The 21286-nt window shown below is 30.8% G+C and overlaps 1 protein-coding gene across 1 annotated transcript; it reads right to left on the bottom strand.

Annotated features, from left to right (window-relative positions):
* Positions 1–636: 636 nt before the first annotated feature.
* LOC127710790 (uncharacterized) lies at positions 637–4053 on the bottom strand. Its single transcript, XM_052216748.1, has 2 exons — positions 3966–4053; positions 637–3775 (listed from the first exon to the last, which is right to left on the bottom strand). The coding sequence occupies exon 2, from the start codon at positions 3765–3767 to the stop codon at positions 2229–2231; it is 1539 nt and encodes a 512-aa protein (XP_052072708.1). The 5' UTR covers positions 3768–3775; positions 3966–4053; the 3' UTR covers positions 637–2228.
* Positions 4054–21286: the final 17233 nt, after the last annotated feature.

Raw genomic sequence — 21286 nt, 5'->3', positions numbered from 1 at the left:
TAGAAGACATCCCCTCTATCTGGTATGGACATAACTCGAGAGTGGTCTATAAGCCTGTGATTTTTTTTAAGGTAAACGTCTAATTGCCTATAGCAGAAAAAATGTGCAAGGTACAAATCAAGGTTTTCGGAATTATACTTTTCCCAACAAGAAGCTTATTTTTGTTTGAGATCTAATTAATCTCAATTATTTTAAGTCGATAACAGGTATGACGTCTATTGTTCTTTCTTTCCCAGTTTGACATAAGGAAACGGCAACCGATGTCGTCACGTAGACATTTTGTTTGCATATAAATTAAAATGGTTCTCCGTTCTCTACGGCTAAATGAAGTATTTAAAAAGCTTGACAAGCCTCGTGATGAAGATTTAATTTTGTCTAGAGAAGCAATATCGTATCGTTCTCGATGTAATAGTTTTTAATGTTTTATAAAAGAAAAACGTTGAATGAAATGAAAAATCAACTGCATTTAACAGTTTAAGCAATATTTTAATAGGATATATAAATATTAAACATTTTCTGTGTATATAGATAGATACATTTACAAAAATGAGTATAAATAAATAACAAAATGAATAATGAAATGAAAAAAAACAAAACAAATTGAAATATATAATTATTGAAACTGTAGATGTTTTTTACGTGAATAAATGATCCATGTACCTGCTTTTAAAAAACATCATTGCATTACCTTCATATAATACTAATCATTATATGTTGTCGACCTGAATTTGCATGAAAGTTTTGCTATTGAACGTTAAGCATAACAAATATCAAACGTATGACTTTCAACATGTTAACTGTTTTATTTAAAACCCTGAGCAATTCATATCTTTTAAGTCTTGTGTTGTTAAGTCTTTACACAATTGTTTGACGTAAATTCTTTTAAAAGTCTGTCCTTCTTTGACCGTTCATGACTTATCCTGAAATATGATTTATAACTTGTCGTCAGGCGAAAAACAAACGATGTCTATTGCGAAATATGAACTGTTTACCATTCTAGTTCTTTGTGCTGTGCATTTCAGTCTATTTTTGCAAAGGTATTGTTTGTGTTGGTTTGATAAGAAATAAACTCATCATAGATACTAGGATTGAAATTTTATATTTGCACCACATGTGGAGCAGGATCATTTTGCGTTTTGTTTACAAAAGACTTATCAGTGACGCTCGAATAAAAAAATGTTAAAAATGTTTTTATTCTATGTTCCACTTTTTATTATCTTATAGCTTTTTTTCAATTTTGAAAGTGTTAAGTTGTTTTGATTATTTAGATTTCTCAATTTCATTCAATTAAAAAAGTGCTTACCCACTTGTAGATAATGTACTAGTGTTTGAGTACTTGTGATGCAATGCAGTGGTCCCTGTTTTGTGTGCATAAAATGTAAACAAAAAATTTTTTTTTGAGTCACTGTGTTAGTGTAAGTTGGAAAGATATCACAAAAAAAAGGAATGTCATAACTGATTTAATTTGTAGGATCATAATCTTGCTTGACTTTCTTTTTAAAAGACTGGATTTATGTAATTGTGTCATACAAGCGAGAGGTTTAGCGCTATAAAAAAAGGTTCAATCCATCATTTTCTACATTTGAAAATGTCTGTTTCAAGTCAGGAATATGACAGTTGTTGTCCATTCGTTTGATGTGTTTTTTCATCTGATTTTGCCATTTGATAAGGGACTTGCCGATTGAATTTTCCTCGGAGTTCAGTATTTTTGTGATTTTACTTAATACTTTAAAAATAGTGAACAAAATAGTTGGAAACCAAAACAGTTGAAGAGCAGCATTTGGGACCCAAAATTTCAAAAATATTGTGCCAAATACGGGTACGGTAATCTGTTCCTGGGATAAAAAATCCTATTTTGAATAATTCATACTTTTGCAAACAGTAAATTCATAAAAATGATATTCATGTCAACATCGAAGTGCTGACTAATGGGTTGGTGATACTCTCGGAAACGAAACGTCCACCAGCAGTAGCATCGATTCAGTGGTGTGAATAGTAATCAAAGGTACCACCGTTTGTTATAACACAGTTTGTTTTAAGTTTTGTCACCGTGATCATTTCACAAATAAAAAAACATCCAACATTTCAACATAAAGCAATATAAAATTATATTATATAGATAAATTCCCGAACAAATTACTGCTTTAAATTTGTGAGATAACAAAAAAACAAATATTTAATATAAAGAACATTTAGTCCAGCCTACAATGTTTACAAATAAAGTATAATCACCGCTTTTCGAAATGATTTGTTTCGTAAAAGGGGACAATTGTTCCGGCACTATTTGGAATTTTCAGTTTACATGCACCATTTATTGCCATGTTATCTGGTAATGTTTCTGATAATGTTGTCCAATGTCCAGAATCAGTACAAAAAACGTGAATGTCTTTGCACTTTCTATCCCTAAAATATCCCCCTGCAAGAATAATTGAGCTCTCTTTCGTAAACATGCCGAAATCTTTACATTCCTGAATTTGATCCGGTAACGAAAAGTACGATCCCTGAATTGGGGAGAATCTTATGAAATGTTTCTCGTCAGAGGCAATGTAAATAAAAGAGCCAACAACACAGGTTTTCATCTGATTGAAAGACAAATGGATTTCCGAAAGTTTCTTAACTATTTTCGTGCTAGGATGAAAGACATACACAGCAGTTGCATTTGGTTTGATTTCCTCTTTTTTATCCGAAATGGGGGAAAAGACATAAATCAATTCGTTATAAACAACACACGATGAATTTATTGGATAAGCATCTCCAGGAAGGCATGCCACTTTCTTCCATGCATCTTTTTTCGTGTTATATTCTTCGATTTCCAAGACTTTACGACCCATATAGACACCTCCTATCACATAACACCAACTTCCATGCGATATCATATTGAACTTTGCTCGTTTACATTTGAGAGATGCTCGTTGCTTGCATTTGTTCAGAAGTGGGTCGTACTGATACACAGAACTTCCAAATGACCAATAAATAATTGGTGGATCGTTTTCGTCGCGTTGAATGCAGCAACATTGAAACAGTTTACTGATTTTATTTCCTGTTTTTATGTCTTTATAACACCTATTTCTCAAGTTCGAATCGTAAACAATGGTTGTAATAGACATACGTTTTGACCCACAACAACAGATTGTGAAAAGAGAATAGTATTCTGTATAGTTTTCTGTTCTCGAATTTTCCAAAGACCCTCGAGTTGAGTTGTCACGTTGTTTAATGCATAATTTGCCTCCCTTAATGGAGTATTTATTATTTTTAAGTGCAAGTGCAAGTGCCTCCGATTGTAAATGGCTGAACTCGTAATTAATAGCAAGCTTATAATATTCAACACAATTTACTGCGCTCAAGTTAGAAATTAATTTATTTTCACAACATTTCAGTGTGTTGCGTAAATTAAAATTTTTAGCGACAAAGAGATAATGATCCATGTTCTCAATGTCTAAGCTGTCATTCGGCTCATCCGTGCTGAGAACTTTCGCAAGTTGTTTTCTAACTCTTTCATTTGGCAGGTTATGAACGTACTCAGCAATGTTAATTTGGTGATCTCTATTATCTTTAAGAATTGCTTCGTCGGAGTAGGAATACGAACATGTTCTACTGTCTTTTGAGTTCTCGTTTCCAGAGCAAAAAATTTGTAACTGATGACCCCTCTGAACAATATTTGGAGGATCTTTATCAAGTGCATCTGGAACCATAGGCAAAGATGATTCTTGTTCCTTATAATGACCATTTGGCCCCATCGGTGACATTGGCAACTCTCCTTCTGTCATGTTTACGTCTAAAATATATCAAATGATTATTATACATTGCACTTAACATGCCATTTGTAGATCAACATGCTTTGAAATAAAATATTTGTATTCCATGAACTTTACGATACAAGTTCAAAACCACGGAAAAATATATGAAAAAATTAGCTAAGTTATAAACTGCGGTGTTAAATTATGATATATTGAAAAATATGTTACCACGTTTATGTCGTTCAATGTCGGACTTGAGGTCTTGAATAGCTTGAATAATGTTTTCATGTCCTCTATTAACACTGTCATTGACAACTTTTATCTGCAACATAAAGAAGTAGAAACTCATTTGCGATAAGTACATATGCATTATATAATAAAAGAACATGCATGTTTTTTAGTATATTAATTTTGTCTCCAAAAATTAGAATGGTAAACATTTCAATACTTGAATTTTTAATTGTGTAAAGAAACATATTGTGTTCGATATTTCTTTATATTAAAGTGCATTTTTGTTGTTATATTAATTATACCGTTTAGTATGGTAAGCAATTTATCGTTTATGTAGGCTTTGTTTCATGAGAAAATGTAATTATATACTACACATCTATGTTCAAAAATTCATAACTGGAAACATTTCAATATCTGTATAATGATGAAGGTGGAAATTAAGTGAGGACTGTTAAGATCATTTGAATTAAAAAAGTCTAAGTCTCACCTCAGATTCCAAGTGTTCTATTGTTGTAGATTCTGCGCAATACGTAAAATACTGTTGCATCAATGTTTCATCTAATGTTCTGTTTAGAACATTTTCATATCTTTTCAAATATATTTGTGTACTATCAAGATGTTTAATAGAATACCCTAAAGTATTCATTAAACTCTCGAAATCCAAATTCGACAACCTACAATTCGGATTATGACTGATAAAATCGTTCTTCATCTCCCGAATCTTTTGGACGGCTTCTTTTTCATTAGGCATCAAATTGCAGCAATTAATCAGAATTAAGCTAAGAAGAGAAAGATCAAGATCAGTTTCGTGAACACTTTTTGGCGTTACACAACACATGCAAATTTTATTTTGGTCTTTTAGATTTTGTTTACAACAACGAGCTAGATCAGAGTCATAGAGGATGTCCCATTGTTTTTTAGAAAGAACTCTTGACGGCTGTGTTCTACAACCTTTCCAGCAGCATGAGTTGGCTTGGAAAAACAGATGGAAAATAGTATGCAAGACATTATAATCTTTCAGGAATGTTTGCAAATTTGAATTTCTGTATGACTGTTTAAGTCGGTATCGCAATACATCAGCAACTACTTCAGTTATTAGACAAATGAATCGGAAAAAATTCTCCTTCTCGCTTCCCATCCTGAAATTAGATCATGTTTGATATTAATATAACAATGTACGAGATAAAAATTATAAACTGAACAAACATTACTGGTTTATTATAAATGTTATATTTAAAACATGCACTACTCATGCAATATTTTATTAAAAAGACCCCATCGATAATTGGCTTCTTCAATGAAAACATAGATAACTGTCTGACGGAATTAATTTGAACTACATCGTTTAAAAGGAACTAAAACTGAATTGCCAGGAAGAGTGCAGAACAAATTAATATTCAATAAAACAAAATTAGGATCACTGGAAAGGAAATGTTAATTTTCTATCGTAAAAACATCTATTTCGACACATTATGATACTTGAATTCATTTTATGCAAAAATGAAAAGATAAAATATTTTTGAATTATTATTTTTACAATATGACTGGTTTTGATTGTGTTATAAAAAATTCTGCGTTGCAAAACAGCTTAACTCTAGCAAAGATAGAATTACATGACAAAGGCAACACATCTAGTCATGAGTATTTGAAAAAAATATGACTGTTTAGTCATGAATGAACAGAAATACCCCATGAATGTGCCCGTGCTTTATTTCTTATATATTTTTTAAAAGAACATAGGAAAGAGGGATTAGCGTATGACGTGAATAATAAAAAAGATTATCATACTATAAAATCAAAATACTAGATGTTTATCAGATATAACTTCAATATTTCTAAGGAATGCCTACTCGGTAATTGATTTCAGTCTATAAATAAAAAGCATGCCAGTTCTAAACTGTATTGAAGATGGTGTAACACGAGATGCTTCTTGAATAAATATATTCAGCGAATGTTATAAGTTCGCCACATGTATGTTTATTATTGAACCTAATATTGAAATTGCATGAATATACAAAACCATCGAAGACTTGAACTACTTTTAAGTTGCGGAGCGACTTACAAGAATTTATACTCCTAAATTTGACTTAACTTACGCAAAGAATCCTCAAATAATACTAAACATTACATAAATTGTGAGATAAACAACGACAAATGGTGGAAATATTGCTGTTTGTCACTACAAAAGTCCAAAAGTCAGAAAAGACCAATTTTTGTCTTGATTTGCATGAAATTTTACTTGACATTCTCGAAAAGTATGACTTGTGTCCTAATTTTTCTTGACAAATTCTGATTTAAATTAAATTTGTAAGAATTTAATAGACAAATTCTCGACATTCTGAATATGATCTTAAATCTTCTTGACAAATTCTTTACATTTGAATACTGTCTTGAAATTTCTCGACAGATTCTCGACATTCTTATTTTTTCTTAGTATGGCTTGACATATTCTAAACATTTTGAATTGTGTCTAAAATTTTCTTGAAAATTCATGGCCAATATACATGATATAACTTTATCTTTATTTCTCTTTATATAATATACTGTTGTTTAAAGTTACACTGATTAAAACAAAAACAAAAGTTGGGTATGTAAATATAAAATAGTGAAAATGTTAGGTATATAAATATTTAAAAAAATACAAATATAACTATGAAATTTAAAGTATTAACAATACAAATGTGGGTATGTTGATATAAACCAATTTAAATGTGGTTTGAAAATAATTACAAATGTTGATTCCTTATCTTATAAATAATTGATAAATGATTAAAACCAATCATACTGTAGACATATTTCATTCTACATGCATAATATTCAATGTTAATATGGTAAATAAACAATTTTTGTACCACAATGTGATTTTTATAAATAGCAAAGTATTATTGCATCCTAATTCTTCCAAGGATTTGTATAAAAAATCCTTGATTTAACAGAAGAACATTTGTGTAATGTAATCTGTTGCAATATATATCAAGTATTACGCATGGACAGGATGTTCCCCAGAAAATTAATGTATTCCAAATCAGTTATACACACCCTCAGGGTACACGCGACTGTCATATGGAAAATTACTGCTTTACCGGTAATTAGCCATGCAACTTATCATTTTAGAATGTAGGACAGAAAGTCACAGGACAAAAAGTCACGGACAAAAAGTCACAGACATAAAGTCACAGGACAAAAAGTCACAATTCAGTTTTGAGATTATTTTTCTTTGAACAAGTGTTTTAATTATTTGGAAAATATTTTGTTTGTTTTTTCTCTAAGTTTTATATACATGAAACATGTGATATATGAAGCAACTTTGTAATTAAAATTTATTCAATAAATATCAATAATGATCAAATAATTGTTATGAAAACAAAATGTCAAAGTGGCTTGGTACTAAAATGGCTTCATTTTGCCAATAAATATATCCTTTGCATGATTAAAATATAATACATTTTCATTTATCAAGGTTTATGAGCAATTTCCTTAACTTAAAAAGGAATTTATGTAATAAAAATGAAATATTTCAAAATATATTTAAACAATTGTCAAAAAATTACTTGTGACTTTTTGTCCTGTGACTTTCTGTCCGTTTACCTCATTTTACTGCCATTAAAATTTAAAAAGTTTTAATTTTAATTAGAGTTTTTAGAATTAAAATGGATTTCCTACATCAAAATTATGAAGTGAAATAATTAAACATAAAAACAAATTGGTTAATTTCCCAAAGATTAAAAGAAAATTATTATCTACTCTGGGAATAATAGAAAACTGTATTTATTATTAAAGGGTCCCATCAATGATTTCTATAGAAATCATTGGTCTTTTGAAATGGATCTAACACAGACATGCATAATTAAGATCTAAACATTTTTTTTATCTATGATTTCTTGAGAAAAAAATCAGGAGGGACGTATAACCAAAAATTTAGTTTAGCAATAATAAAAATGAGTATATAACAGCAAAGGCAATTGTTTAAACAGTGCGGAATGTGTCTATTCACAATTCAGGCGAAATTTTATAAAATTGAGATAGTGTCAAGACATCTTTTAGACCGTCAAGCATGTGTCCAGATATATTCATACAGCTTTAAGACTGTCAAAGATGTGTCAAGACATATTCAGACATTATTAAGAATGTCAAGAATATGTAAAGACATATTCAGACATTATTAAGAATGTCAAGAATATGTCAAGACTGATCGAGACGAATTTAAGACAGTCAAGAATTGGTCGAGACTAATCAAGACTCTTATCAGATGATACTAAAAGTGTCAAGAAAAATCAAGAACCTTATCAGCCAAATTCATACTATGTTAAGAATTTTTTAGAATAATTAAGACAAAGAAAGAATGTCGAGTACAAATTCATGCAAATTCAGACAAAAATTGGTCTTTTCAAACTTTTTGACTTTTGTAATGAGTTACATATAAAGATCCATAACAGACATAGTATATTATTGTAGTTATTGATAAGAATTAAGATCATCAGAATAAACGTTTGTGATAAAGAAAACTGCATCGCTATTGACGTGATTACATCAAAGAGGACATCAGCTGCATAAAACAATGGTTGCAATGTGACATGTACTATTTAACAAATTTAGTGATGTTAGATAAATTGACAAAAAGGAAGTACAAACGTTCGAAATAGATATTAAATATATATTTGAAAAAAGGTTGGTTTTATATGGATAATTGAAAGACTTCACCATCTGTAAACTAAATTAAGTCGTTTAACTCATTGGATGTTGATAGCAGACAGACTTGACACTTACAACTGGTTTGCTTCGATTTACATGTAACACTCTCTAGCAGTTAAAAATCCAGATTATTTGAAATGTATTACCACTAAGGAAAAAAATATAATCCTTAAAAGATGGATGAACTGCCCAAATAAATGAAACAGAAATCATTACAAGGAATTTTTTTATTACTTTGAAATAAAATAAAACTTGAAGCTTTATTCGATTTACAATGGGTATTACTTGTAAGCAATAATTGATATTTTAATACGTTAAAAAAGATTGCTACTTTTTTTTTTCATTCTTGTATCTACGATTGCTTTAATTTCCTATAAAACAAAGGTGAACCAATCTTTTCAATTTGTCATGCAGTTGTGTAATTGGTAGAACAGTCAAATGATTTAATATGTTTACAAGAAACTTATAAAATTAAGACGATTTCGTATTTACTAGCCAACGAAACAGCACTTGACCACTTAAACATGATTTCGGTCACCCAATTTTCTCCTTAGCTGGAATTGTGGTATAAGAACACCACAGATTAACAAACTGTAAAAGTCAGTTGAAAAGGGTTTAACTCGTCAGATCGATAATGCAGAAAAACAAGTAATACCTCTTTATACATGAATGTACTTAAACATATCTTTAGAGTTTTTTTTAGAAAAGTATCCACATCTGATTCACGCTATTCATATAGAGTAATAAGTTTCCCAATAATATTTTGAAGCACGGCTTTGATTACTGATCAATTTGATTTTGATATCTTAAAAAAAAATAATTGTGGAACCCTTGGAAGGCCAAGCAAAATAGCTTTGTATGTAAGGTCACTAATGTACCTCATGTAACCAATACACAGAAGGAAAATCTTGTTCTTTCGTATTGGTTAAAATTTCTTAGGGTCAAGTCGCAGTAAATTGGCTATGTCACCGATTTTCTTAAAAATTTTCATACACCTTTGGCTCCTTGAACTGTCTCTAAAAATCGAAAAAGTTATGCTTTTATCTCTTTTTTTTCCCTTAAATATTTAATTCTTTCAAAATAGGTGCCCATTTGTATAGAAAGCACATAAAAGCGGCGAAAAACGTTCTAAAATTTGTCTTTAAATCATTAAATTTCCAATGTTTACTCCATACAATTTTCTTAAAGAACTGCATGTATGCTATTGATACAAACAATTCCGTTTTAATGATGTAAAATAGTCATAGGGTCAATGACTTCCTTTTTAACGGTTTACATCATGCAAGCAAAGTTGTGTACTTGGTAAAATAATACACAAAAACGTCGAAATAATCGTAACGTCATCACGTTAAAGACCCTTAATCGTCGATTTTTGACGTTTTTTAACTACAGAGCGGAAAAACAGATTTTTATGTATCAACAAAATATAGTTTTTTAAGAAAAAATTTAAGAAAAAACTATGGAGTAAAAATATAACATTTGTTGACTTTGAGATCTCAAAAAACATGTTTAACCCCGCCGCATTTTTGCGCCTGTCCCAAGTCAGGAGCTTCTGGCCTTTGTTAGTCTTGTATCATTTTTAATTTTAGTTTCCTGTGTATAATTTGGAGGTTAGTATGACGTCCATTATCACTGAACTAGTATACATATTTGTTTAGGGGCCAGCTGAAGGACGTCTCCGGGTGCGGGAGTTTCTCGCTGCATTGAAGACCCATTGGTGGCCTTCGGCTGTTGTCTGCTCTATGGTCGGGTCGTTGTCTCTTTGACACATTCCCCATTTCCATTCTCAATTTTAAACTTATGAACTGTTTCGCCGCTTTTATGTGCTTTCTATACAAATGTTCACCTATTTTCAAAGAATTCAATCAGTAATATTTCCGAATATAAAAGAGATAAATGAATTATTTTTTCGATTTTCTGATAAAACTCAACGAGCCCAACTGATATGTAATTTTTTTAACAAAATCTGTGACATAGCCCATTAACTGTTCATTGACCTTAAGGAACATAGAAAACACCAGTCCTGTGATTATTTATGATTTCTTCCCTGGTTTTTCTCTTGAGGGTATATGCTAATTATTTTTATTATTTCTTAATACGTAATTACTTACAAAAAATGTTGAACGAAATTAGTGTTCATTTTTAAATTTATTCTCTATATTTTCTTTTACTGTCATTTTGAAACCTTGTAACACATGTAACACTTACTTTCGGTCTATTTACACGATTGTATAGTATTTCATCTGTTCTAAATCTATATTCTGGTATTCAAATATATATTTAAAGATAAAAAAACGGTTTTCACGCTATAGCTCATATAACTTCAATGAAATACTATCACAGCAAAAAATGACATATTTTTATAAATAAACATTTAAATTTAAGAGTATATACCAACCCGCGTTAACCTAGTTATATCATCAGGTACATAACTTTAAACGGAATGTCAAACAGTTATTTTTTTTATCAAATAGGTGCTACATTGTTGTACATTTAAACAATTATTCTTTATATTTTCGTTAACGCTCATTTTAAAAGCTTGTGACACTTTCTTTCGATTTATTTATAGGCTTTTTTTATTTTTGTAAACTTTATATTTAGGTACACAAATATATATTAAAAAGAAATGAAAATTTTTTATCCGGATATAATTAATATAGCTCCAATGAAATCTACCCACGGTTCAGCGACGACTGAACTATTTTTAAACATTTTAATATACGGATATACGCACTTACATTAATTCAATAATCTTAAAATATGCTTTGTAGTCATTTTGAAAAATTACAGTTAATGATGTCTGTCTAAAAAAGTTCATTAAATAACAAAAACATTATAAACATTTCGCATGTACTGTTAACACATAATGTGAAAAAGGTTTTTACATTTCATTTGAAGTTTTCGTGTTACCTACTTTCGATCTATTCAAAGCTTTTTGTATGTCTTCTTATTTTAAAGGGGTTTCCCGTTTCTCCTTAAATAAATTTAATTTCTAAACATCAATCGTAATTTTAAAAAAAATCATCTATGTTATTGAAATGTACACACAATCAAAATTCAATGAAAGAAAGTAAAAGAAAACAAAAATATTGAATCAAGGAAAATTCCAAACAGAAATCGAAATTCCCTGAACAAATGTCGAAATCAAAAGCTTCAATACATCAAACTAATGTAAAACATCTGTCATATTTCTGACTTGGTATACGAATTTCCTTATGTAGAAAATAGGGGATTAATCCTGAATTTAAAGCTGCCAAACATCTTACTTGTATGGCACTCACAGAGAATCCATAATTATAAATAATAAGACGTAATGTGTTTTCATGACGTTAAAAGAGAGCATATATTGTCCATTTTTACTAATTGTAATTCACATTTTAAATTTAGAAGCTAATACATACCCAAACTGTCAGAATTATTTTGTGGTGACCCCTAAAGTTTCATATAATTATCGGGTTTTTTTTATCAGAAAGACCCTTGACAAAGTTAAAGTAGTTGATGTAATTATATACTTCAACTATAGTTCTTTAGCTATTTCCTAAAAATAAAATAACTGAATTATTTTTACCTTGATTTTTCTGTATCTTCAGAAAAGTTTAACGATCCTTAATTAATAACATGTTGTTCTCATTTGTTGACTATTCCAACTGAATTTGAAAAGTTTGGTTTTACGTTAATTTTAAACCTTGTCATAATCTACTTATAGCATTTTTTTAATTAAGCTTCCTGTTTCATATTTTACCTACAACAGGTTTTCCCTTTATGCTAAACAAAAAATCAATATATTAAAGTATACCACCGAGGTATGACCTAGACTTTAACATTCAAATTATTGATAAAACATAATTCTTAAACGCTAAAATTAATGAAAAAGATTTTTTTTTAGAATCATAAGAAATCCCTCAAGTCATTTCTTTATACTATTATGACCCGACAATTGTTCGTTCAAAGTTCAGTTTTAGGATTTTGTATATTTTTATAATTCATGCTTTTTATTATCATTCCGAGTCCTCATTGCGTTTAAATAATTCAATAGTTCATTGTATATTACGCTATTCAAAAGTTACTTGTATTTTACAATTAACTATAATCCTTTCATTTAAATAAATTATAAAAAATTTATATCCGTCTTTATGATAAAAGATTGTGTAACAAAGAATATAGATAAATTGACACTAAGTGATAACTGCCGAAAGCCATTCTTGACAAACTTATACGAAACATGTTTTTTATCCGTAATCCCCGCTTTCGGCAAAACGCGAATTTATATTATTTAATAAAAGATATTTGATTGGTTCATTTTCCGCATGTCAAATCAGTCTTTCGAATTTGTATTTTATGTTTGTTTTTATGTTGTTATTCAGTTATGTTTTAATGTTTGAAATATATGGATGCGAAATAAATATGTAAACTTTCCAGCGACTTGGACTTTATCTAAACTACCGCTAGTTTTCCACCGAAACTAATTAATAAGACAGAGGTGACCAACAACCTGGTCATATGTCGTGGATCTCGACCCGTGATCTCAGAAGAGTACCTCAAAAGCCAAGCGAATGACAAAATGTACTTTTAATATTAACAGTATTTCGTTGCTAGTGCTATAGGACAAAATTAAAGTGAGGAAATGAAACGATGGAAGAAGAGAAAAAGTTATTTGTTTACATTGGACATATTCTTATCATAACTATGCGGAATTTTTAATTATATAATCTAGATCTGTACAACTAATTTTAAAATGGACCCTACGAAAATATTAGCGAAATTCAAAGATGATTTTACAGAAAACCCAAGTCGTTGGTGGAAGTTATTCGAAAAATTCGTTTCTTTATATTGGGATGAATCTAAATTTTGTAATGCATTTCCCCTATTTCTTGAAGAAAATGCCCAAATATGGTTTAATGGATTACCGGAAGATGTAACAAACACTCGTGAAAATTTAAAATGCTTATTTCTGAAGAAGTATCAAATTTCACACGGACAGAACTTTCAAAAACTTTCGGACTTTATAGACTTAAAACAACAAGAAACAGAATATGTTGCAGAATATATCAACCGAGTTAACGCTTTGTCTGAAGACCAAGATGTGGGACAACAATTCAAATTGACGAAACTGCAATATAAATGCAAACCAGAACTTGTTAAACTAATGTCCCTAGGTAAATGGCCGGAGACAGTTGAAGAGGCAGAAGTGCGCTTCCGGTCAGTTGAAGCAAACTTTCACTATTTAGAAAATTGCGAGAAGAAGGAAACTGAAGACAAAATTATTTTAGAACTGAAACCTAAAATAGATATGATGTTTCAACAAAGTCAGTGCCGTTAACAGTAATGCAATAAAACAACTTACAACCAGCTCTACAATGGTGGAACCACTTCTTAATTCGGATGATGATCGCAAGGCCAAAGTTCAACATCGTACCAGACCGCTAAGACGACAACGCAGAAGTATGTCATACACTTATCCAGGAACTACTCTTAACCCGAAAATTTACCTTTATCCCATTACCCTTAACCAGGGAACAAACATATTCTGTGATATTTTTTCAACAAAGCAAAATTTGTTAAATATTTCTTTTTAATTAGATTTACAGTAAATTAATAAGCATTTATCGGTATATAGCATTTCGATTATTTTGAATAATGCACTAATATTGAGATAATTCTTATTTGCAAAGGGAGAATACATTAAAAAATTTAATTTTCATGGAAAGGGAGACAACTGCAACTTATAACTCTTAAACGGAAACGCGTTTACTCTTATCCAGAAAATGTAATGTTTTATTATTGTCTAATTGTCAACACAGGAATGCATTTCCAATATTTAATCAACTGAAAATAAATAGATGTAAATGAACACAGTCAAATCCAAATGCAATTGTATTTCCTCAATAGACTTGAAGCTTTAAAGTCGAAGGTAATTTTATTTTTTGTCATTTTCATCTGTAATGAGACAATCATTTGATTTTTCGGGGTTTTTTTTTGGGGGGGGGGATGCAGCAAGATTTAGAAAAACAATACCCTGGCCTGGCCAAAATAAACACAAAGTGCAGGAAACAGTTGTGCTCAAAAGTGGAAAAAAAATTTCGGCCAAAAAATGTAAGCGTGCATATGATACTAGTAGATGGAAATTAATAGCCAATCTGCAAATACAACCAAGATAGTATCAATTGGCGATCATACCACATCTCTTGGGTTTTTTTTAACCTACAACACTTGTAAAGTATTCAGGATCTTCATAATTCGAATTCAGGATATCCTGAAATATTTCATGAGCTTTACAAATAATCGGTAAACATTGATTTATTTTAAAAGGTCTTTCAGTATTTAAATGTCAGGATATCTTTAATATATATATGGATGAGCGTGATAGTTTTATATTTGTTTGTTCGTGTTTTGTATCTTCTTAAAATTTAACCATCATGGCTAACATGACTAATAAACAGCTGCGCCATGAGCGCATGATACGCCCATCGTCTTGTCTGTGAATTTTTATGCTAAATCCTAAATAGTTTCTGACAAAAGGTGCGACATGTGAAAACCCCCCTTTTTTACAAAAAACTCAATAACTCTAAAATAAAATTGTGAATCATCACCAAAAAGAATACAACTCTTAAGATTAATATAACTAAGAAGTGTGTTAAGTTTTAAGCAATAATCATAAATTGTTTTTGAGATACGGCGTGACATGTGAAACCACCCCCCCCCTTTTATTTTACAAAACACTCAATATCTCTAAAATAAAATTTTGAATCAAAATAAAAAAAGTATACAGATCTTTAGATAATATAACTAAGAAGTGTGTAAAGTTTTAAGCAAAAATCATACATTATTTTTGAGATACGGCGCGACATGTGAAAACCCCATCCCCCTTTTTTAACAAAATACTCAATAACTCAAAAATAAAATTTTGAATCATCACCAAAAAGTATACAGATCTTTAGATTAATATAACTAAGAAGTGTGTAAAGTTTGAAGCAAAAATCATAAATGGTTTTTGAGATATGGCGCGACATGTGAAAAAAAAACACACCCCTGTTTTAGTTACAAAGTCCTGTAACTCAAAATGTTTTATCTTATTTTCACCAAAAAGTATACAGACCATCATAAGAAACAACTATGATAAGTTTCATGAAATTTGGATAAGTCGTTCTCAAGTTACGGTACGACATGTTTACGCTGGACAGACGGACAGACGGATAGACGGATAGACGGACAGACGGACGGACAGACGCCGGACATTTGTATACCATAATACGTCCCGTCAAAATTTTGACGGGTGTATAAAAACCAAGTTACCTGAACATAGGAATTATATGAATTAATTGGCTTATATCTAGGAAACCATAATAGATAGAGAAATAAATTATTCGCGCAAACAAATTTTAATGCCCAGAATAACAATTTCTACTTATTTACCATTTCCACCTAAATAATACAAGGCTTCTTTGAATGACTCCTTTCCAGATTGTCCCCCTAAAATGATGACGTTTGACTTATTCGCGAGGTGTGCCTTTAACATCGAAAATTATGATAGGTTGTAACTATAAAATAATCAACAATGCAAAATATATTTTTGACAGGTGAGCAATTCATGCTATCTTGTAATTTTAGTTTAATTAATAAACACTTATCCGATTTATGCAGCAAGATATTTTCTCTCGAATATATGAGACAGACTACAATGTATATAGAAGCTTCTGAATATAGTCTACTATTTTACTGTATGTCAATACTCTTTTCCCGGAAATAAAAGTGAGTTCTCATTTGAATAGTTTCTTTGATGCTGTTGGTTTTTTCTCCTTTCTTTCGGAATGAAACAAAGTTTCTTGTAAACGTGTGAAACTGCTAGCATCTTATAAATAAAGTAAATGCGCCTTGAACTGCGCATTGAGCAGTGTGGACAGTGCAGTGATATATACCTCCAAACTTGTTTGTAGGAGATGTAAAAAACGACACTGTTAACAGAAAAAGAAACGAAAGGACCATGATATTATTGTTCAGATCATACCTCTTTCCGAGGAAATCTGCAATTTGACTTTTTATGTTGGTACTCTTATCCCGGTAATATGATGTAAAGAGAAAGTTTGTGTTGCAGGGAAAGCTGCTATGCTTTCCGTTTTCTCCGTTTTCTGCCCAAATATGACACAATATTGTTCCTTATGTTCTGTTCAACTACTCATATCATACCTTTTTAAATACTTTAAACTTACAAACGGACAGTTATGTGGAAAGAATGATTCCTATATACCCTAAAAATTGCATTACGATTTCATTTAATATGTCGGTACCCTTATCCCGGAAATATGTAAAAAGATAAAATAGGTATATGTTCCCTTTTTGTTTTTTTTTTTTTTAGTTTTTTGCTCTGTGTTCAAGGCCTCACTGTGACTTTGAGATGATGCTTTGAACATGCTGATTTTGTGTCTTTGAAAGATATTCCATATCCTATACTTTCTATCAGGGTAGTAGCTTTGATGTCTAAGTTGTTTTCTAATAATCATATTCTTTTCAAGGTGCTCACATCATACATTTTTGAATATTTGTACGTTCTAAACAGACATTCAAGCAAACAGAATATATTAGCATTTACTTCAAACTGTGTTTGCAATACACAGTAAAACGAAATAGCGACTAAACAGTGCTATTCTTTTTTTTTATTTTTATCATTTTCCATATCAGTCTAAAAAATTTAGCCTGTAATTTTATATCATACTAGAACACACCCGCGAAATCGCGGGCATTTGGTGCGTTGTTGAAAGTATGTAAACTGTTGTAGGATGAATTTTCCTAAAATATTTTGTGACTGGCTAATTTCAGGAAAGGTATCAAAAGTCTTAGCCTGCGCACGGGTGCCGTGTTGCCAGGACAATTTTGTTTTAGCCCTCCCCCTTTTTCCACAGTCAGTTATTGTTTGTTTTCTGCTTTTCTGTATACTTTCAAAATTGCTATCTACTATCAATTTTAGTCTACTATCCACGGCAGTTACTGATATAAAGTATATATAGAGACTCTTTATACAATATATCAGCGACCACGTCAGCGACACAGGGACTCGGTTAGCAGATTAAAATTTTGTTAATCAATGTTTTATATTTTTGTTTAGTACTTCCTGTCTATTTGTATTAATTTATCAACGTATTTGATAATGACATCACTATTTCTTTGTTTTCTAGCAATGTGCGGTTTACTATCCAAAATACGTTAATAAAGTAATACAAATAGACAGGAAATACTGAAAAAAAATAAATAAAAAACATTGATTTACAAAATTTTAATCTGCTAACCGAGTCCCTGTGGTCAGCGATTGCCGTGGATAGTAAACTTGGAACTGATAGTTAATTGCAAATACATTTTATTAATAGTATATGTATGATCATAGTATACAGAAAACCGTGAAAATAAGTGTCCTGTCCCAAGTACTTTGGAAAATTATGCGCAATTTTAAAACAGTTCTAAACGGAAGTCTTGTTTATGACTTAAAAGTCCGTCCGATGACGGAAACAATATCCGGACGCCTTCTGTTGTTTCGTTTTTCTCCCAAAATAACCCAAACTGAATTATCATGCGACTATGTATGGTATATATAGGACACAGGGGCATGATGATTAATTTATTGTGGAAGGAAGAGAAGCGACACACAAAATAAGGTCTTCTCGTTTAATAGTATAGATGTCGATACTCTTATCCCGGAAATATGTTATGAAGGGAAAATATGAAATGCAGGGAAAAGTGGCTAGTAACAGGAATGCTTTAATGTAACATATTTCCGGGATAAGAGTACCGACATATGATATAAAATTACAGGCTAAATTTCGCGGTCAGTATAATTTCAATATACAAATCATTTCACTTGCAAGTCATATATAAAGCGACGATGTGTATACTTTTATCTAAATAAAAATCATACAATTCTATATCTTTTCTTAAAAGATAATATCTAAATCGAAATTCATCTAAAAAAAAATTGCTTACATTTTACTTAATATGTCGATACCCTTATCCCGGAAATATGTTAAAAAGAGAAAATACGTATTAATACTCCTTTTCTTTTTTTTTTATTATGCCAGTCCAAATTCCAAACCATTCTTTCCAGTCGACATACCATGCAAAACGTGCCTACTCTGTATTGTTTATAGTTTATCTCCTGAATATTTATAATAAATTGCAACTGGAATTCGGTGTGAGTCAATGCTCCGTGTTTAAGGCCGAACTTTTACCTATAATTGTTTACTTTTAACACATTGTGACTTGGATGGCAAGTTGTCTCATTGGCATCTGTGCCACATCTTTTTGTTGTTATTTAAGCAAACAACAATCAATTAGTCAACCAATTTTAATTATAATCACTTTTTTTTATCCCATGTATTTCATATAAAATGATCAAACCAAAAAATTACCCCACTTGTATCATTGAATAAATATATTTCATAATCATGGATTCAGTTAAAAAAAAACTATATACAACATTTTAGAGAATGAAGCTTCGAAACCTCTTTAATTACATTTTTTTCGGTGATCAAACTGCATACAAACCAAACAATGTCTGAAACAATCTTTTTAATACTAGTACCTTGTTTGATGTATAGCTGTTGTACGAATTAAGATAAAACAATATGAATGTTTAAATAACATTGTATCATGACATGCTAAAATCTAATAACCTACAGAAATGTACATATTTGTTATTATAAAGATATCTTTTCATTACAATGCAACTTAAAATACCCAAGATTGGAAACTATAATAAACTTATTGTCTGTATTTGTAATCTCAAGACGTCGACGAAGCTAAGATGATTGTAAATATTGCGTTACATTAGGTACAAAACATCTATTTGACATCTCAAAATTACACCACTATTTCACTAAGTTTATTGATACAAATCTATTCCTCTGCTTCATCTAAATTGTAGTCTTCTTCTTGGTCAGGGTTTCCTATCCTAAGTAGATATTGAACAAGATCATAATTACTGTACTCATTCAAAGTAATTATACAATTGATGTAGATATTAGACATACATGTGTGATTGAACATCGAAGCCCATCGACGAACATCATTGGTGAGGTATACAACATAAAGTCCACTGAAGATTAATGCCATATATGACCGAAAGTTGTCATATAAATCCATAAACGGATGGTTTACTAGTATGAAATCTCCGTCAATCTCATGTTTAAATTGTAAAACAAATCCATGTAATTTTAAAAAGTGATAAAACACCATTGACCGTTCATCTTTTGATAGTAGAAATCCTTTGCCGAATGATTGATCTTCAAACTCAAGTAACTTATGCTGGAGCCACTTGTTAATCAGTTCGAAGTTTTGGTCATTTGACAAAAGTATATCATTTTCGTGAAGCGTATCCGTTGAATTATTTTTTCCGTTATGTGGCTTACCAACGCTTATTTCGTTGTCATCATCGGGATCAAAGTTTTCTTCTAGCATACTGTCAAGGGTAGTATTTGAGTACAGATCAACATCAAACTTGTCATGGTCTCTATTGCGGTCTATTTGCTTTATATCTTCAGAGGAATTGAATAAACATTGATTTTCAGTGTGGATTGTTCCACAACGATGGCATAATATTTCCTTTGTGTTATTCAAGGAATTACACGTATTACAATCAAGGGTTCCGCATACTTCGCATAAAATATTATGGTCTGCGCAATCAACGTGTTCGCCAATGGATTGTGCTTGATCGGGTATCAGACTTAAATAGTGAAATTCGGCTATATGTCCTAAGTATAAAGTCTGCTCCAGTGCAACATCTCATGGTATTATTCTTACAGGTTGAGAGTTTGGTAAACTTGATAATTTTAGAATTGGAATCCGGAACAGACATGCGGCAGCAACAAGCACGGTATTATCACCCCATTCTCCATCACGTTCCATACTTTCTAAATAATCATTCCAGTCTACATCGACCGTAAAATCACAAAAATCAACAGTTCCATCAGAAAAATCAAGGACAGGGTTATTACGTAAAAAGTCAACTATCATATGACGTAATCTTGTGTAAGAAATTTGGATCCCTACTCGTGAAAGTTGCAAGGACATCGCATGAAACATACAGTTACCATCCGATGGTATATCCCTGTCGACATGTAGATCTTCTTTCGCTGCATTTTGTTGAAGTTCAATCATTTTATCATGCATGGCTTCTTTGTATGATGTTGACATTACTCTGCTTTCGGTAATTATATCATTTAGTTCCTGAAGGATATTAAAAACTCGTTCATTTTCGCCCTGCAAGTTTATGTTCTTTCTTTTTGTGTTTTCTTTTGCTCTCTGTTGTTTTTCTCTTTCTTTACTTGCTATTTTGGAAGTAATCATATCTACCCCAAACCAATCACTGGAAGTTGTTTTCTCCTGCGTTGTATACTTAACTTTGTATCACTACAAAAGTCTAAAAGTCTGAAAAGACCAGTGTTTGTCTTAATTTGCATGAACTTTTACTCGACATTCTCCAAAAGTATGACTTGTGTCTTAATTTTTCTTGACAAATTCTCATTTATATTAATTTTGTATGAAATTTACTCGACATATTCTCGACATTCTGAATATGGTCTTAAAATTTCTTGACAAATTCTTGACATTTGAATACTGTCTTGAAATTTCTCGACATTTTC

Source organism: Mytilus californianus, unplaced genomic scaffold (assembly GCF_021869535.1).
Source record: "Mytilus californianus isolate M0D057914Y unplaced genomic scaffold, xbMytCali1.0.p SCAF_8, whole genome shotgun sequence".
Taxonomy (NCBI): Eukaryota; Metazoa; Mollusca; class Bivalvia; order Mytilida; family Mytilidae; genus Mytilus; species Mytilus californianus.
The sequence above is the reverse complement of the archived record's forward strand: the minus strand, read 5'-3'. Positions and strand labels throughout refer to the sequence as shown.

Bases quoted from the DNA above. Each gene is read 5' to 3' on its own strand.
- LOC127710790 (XM_052216748.1), bottom strand. From the start codon at position 3,767: ATGACAGAAGGAGAGTTGCCAATGTCACCGATGGGGCCAAATGGTCAT.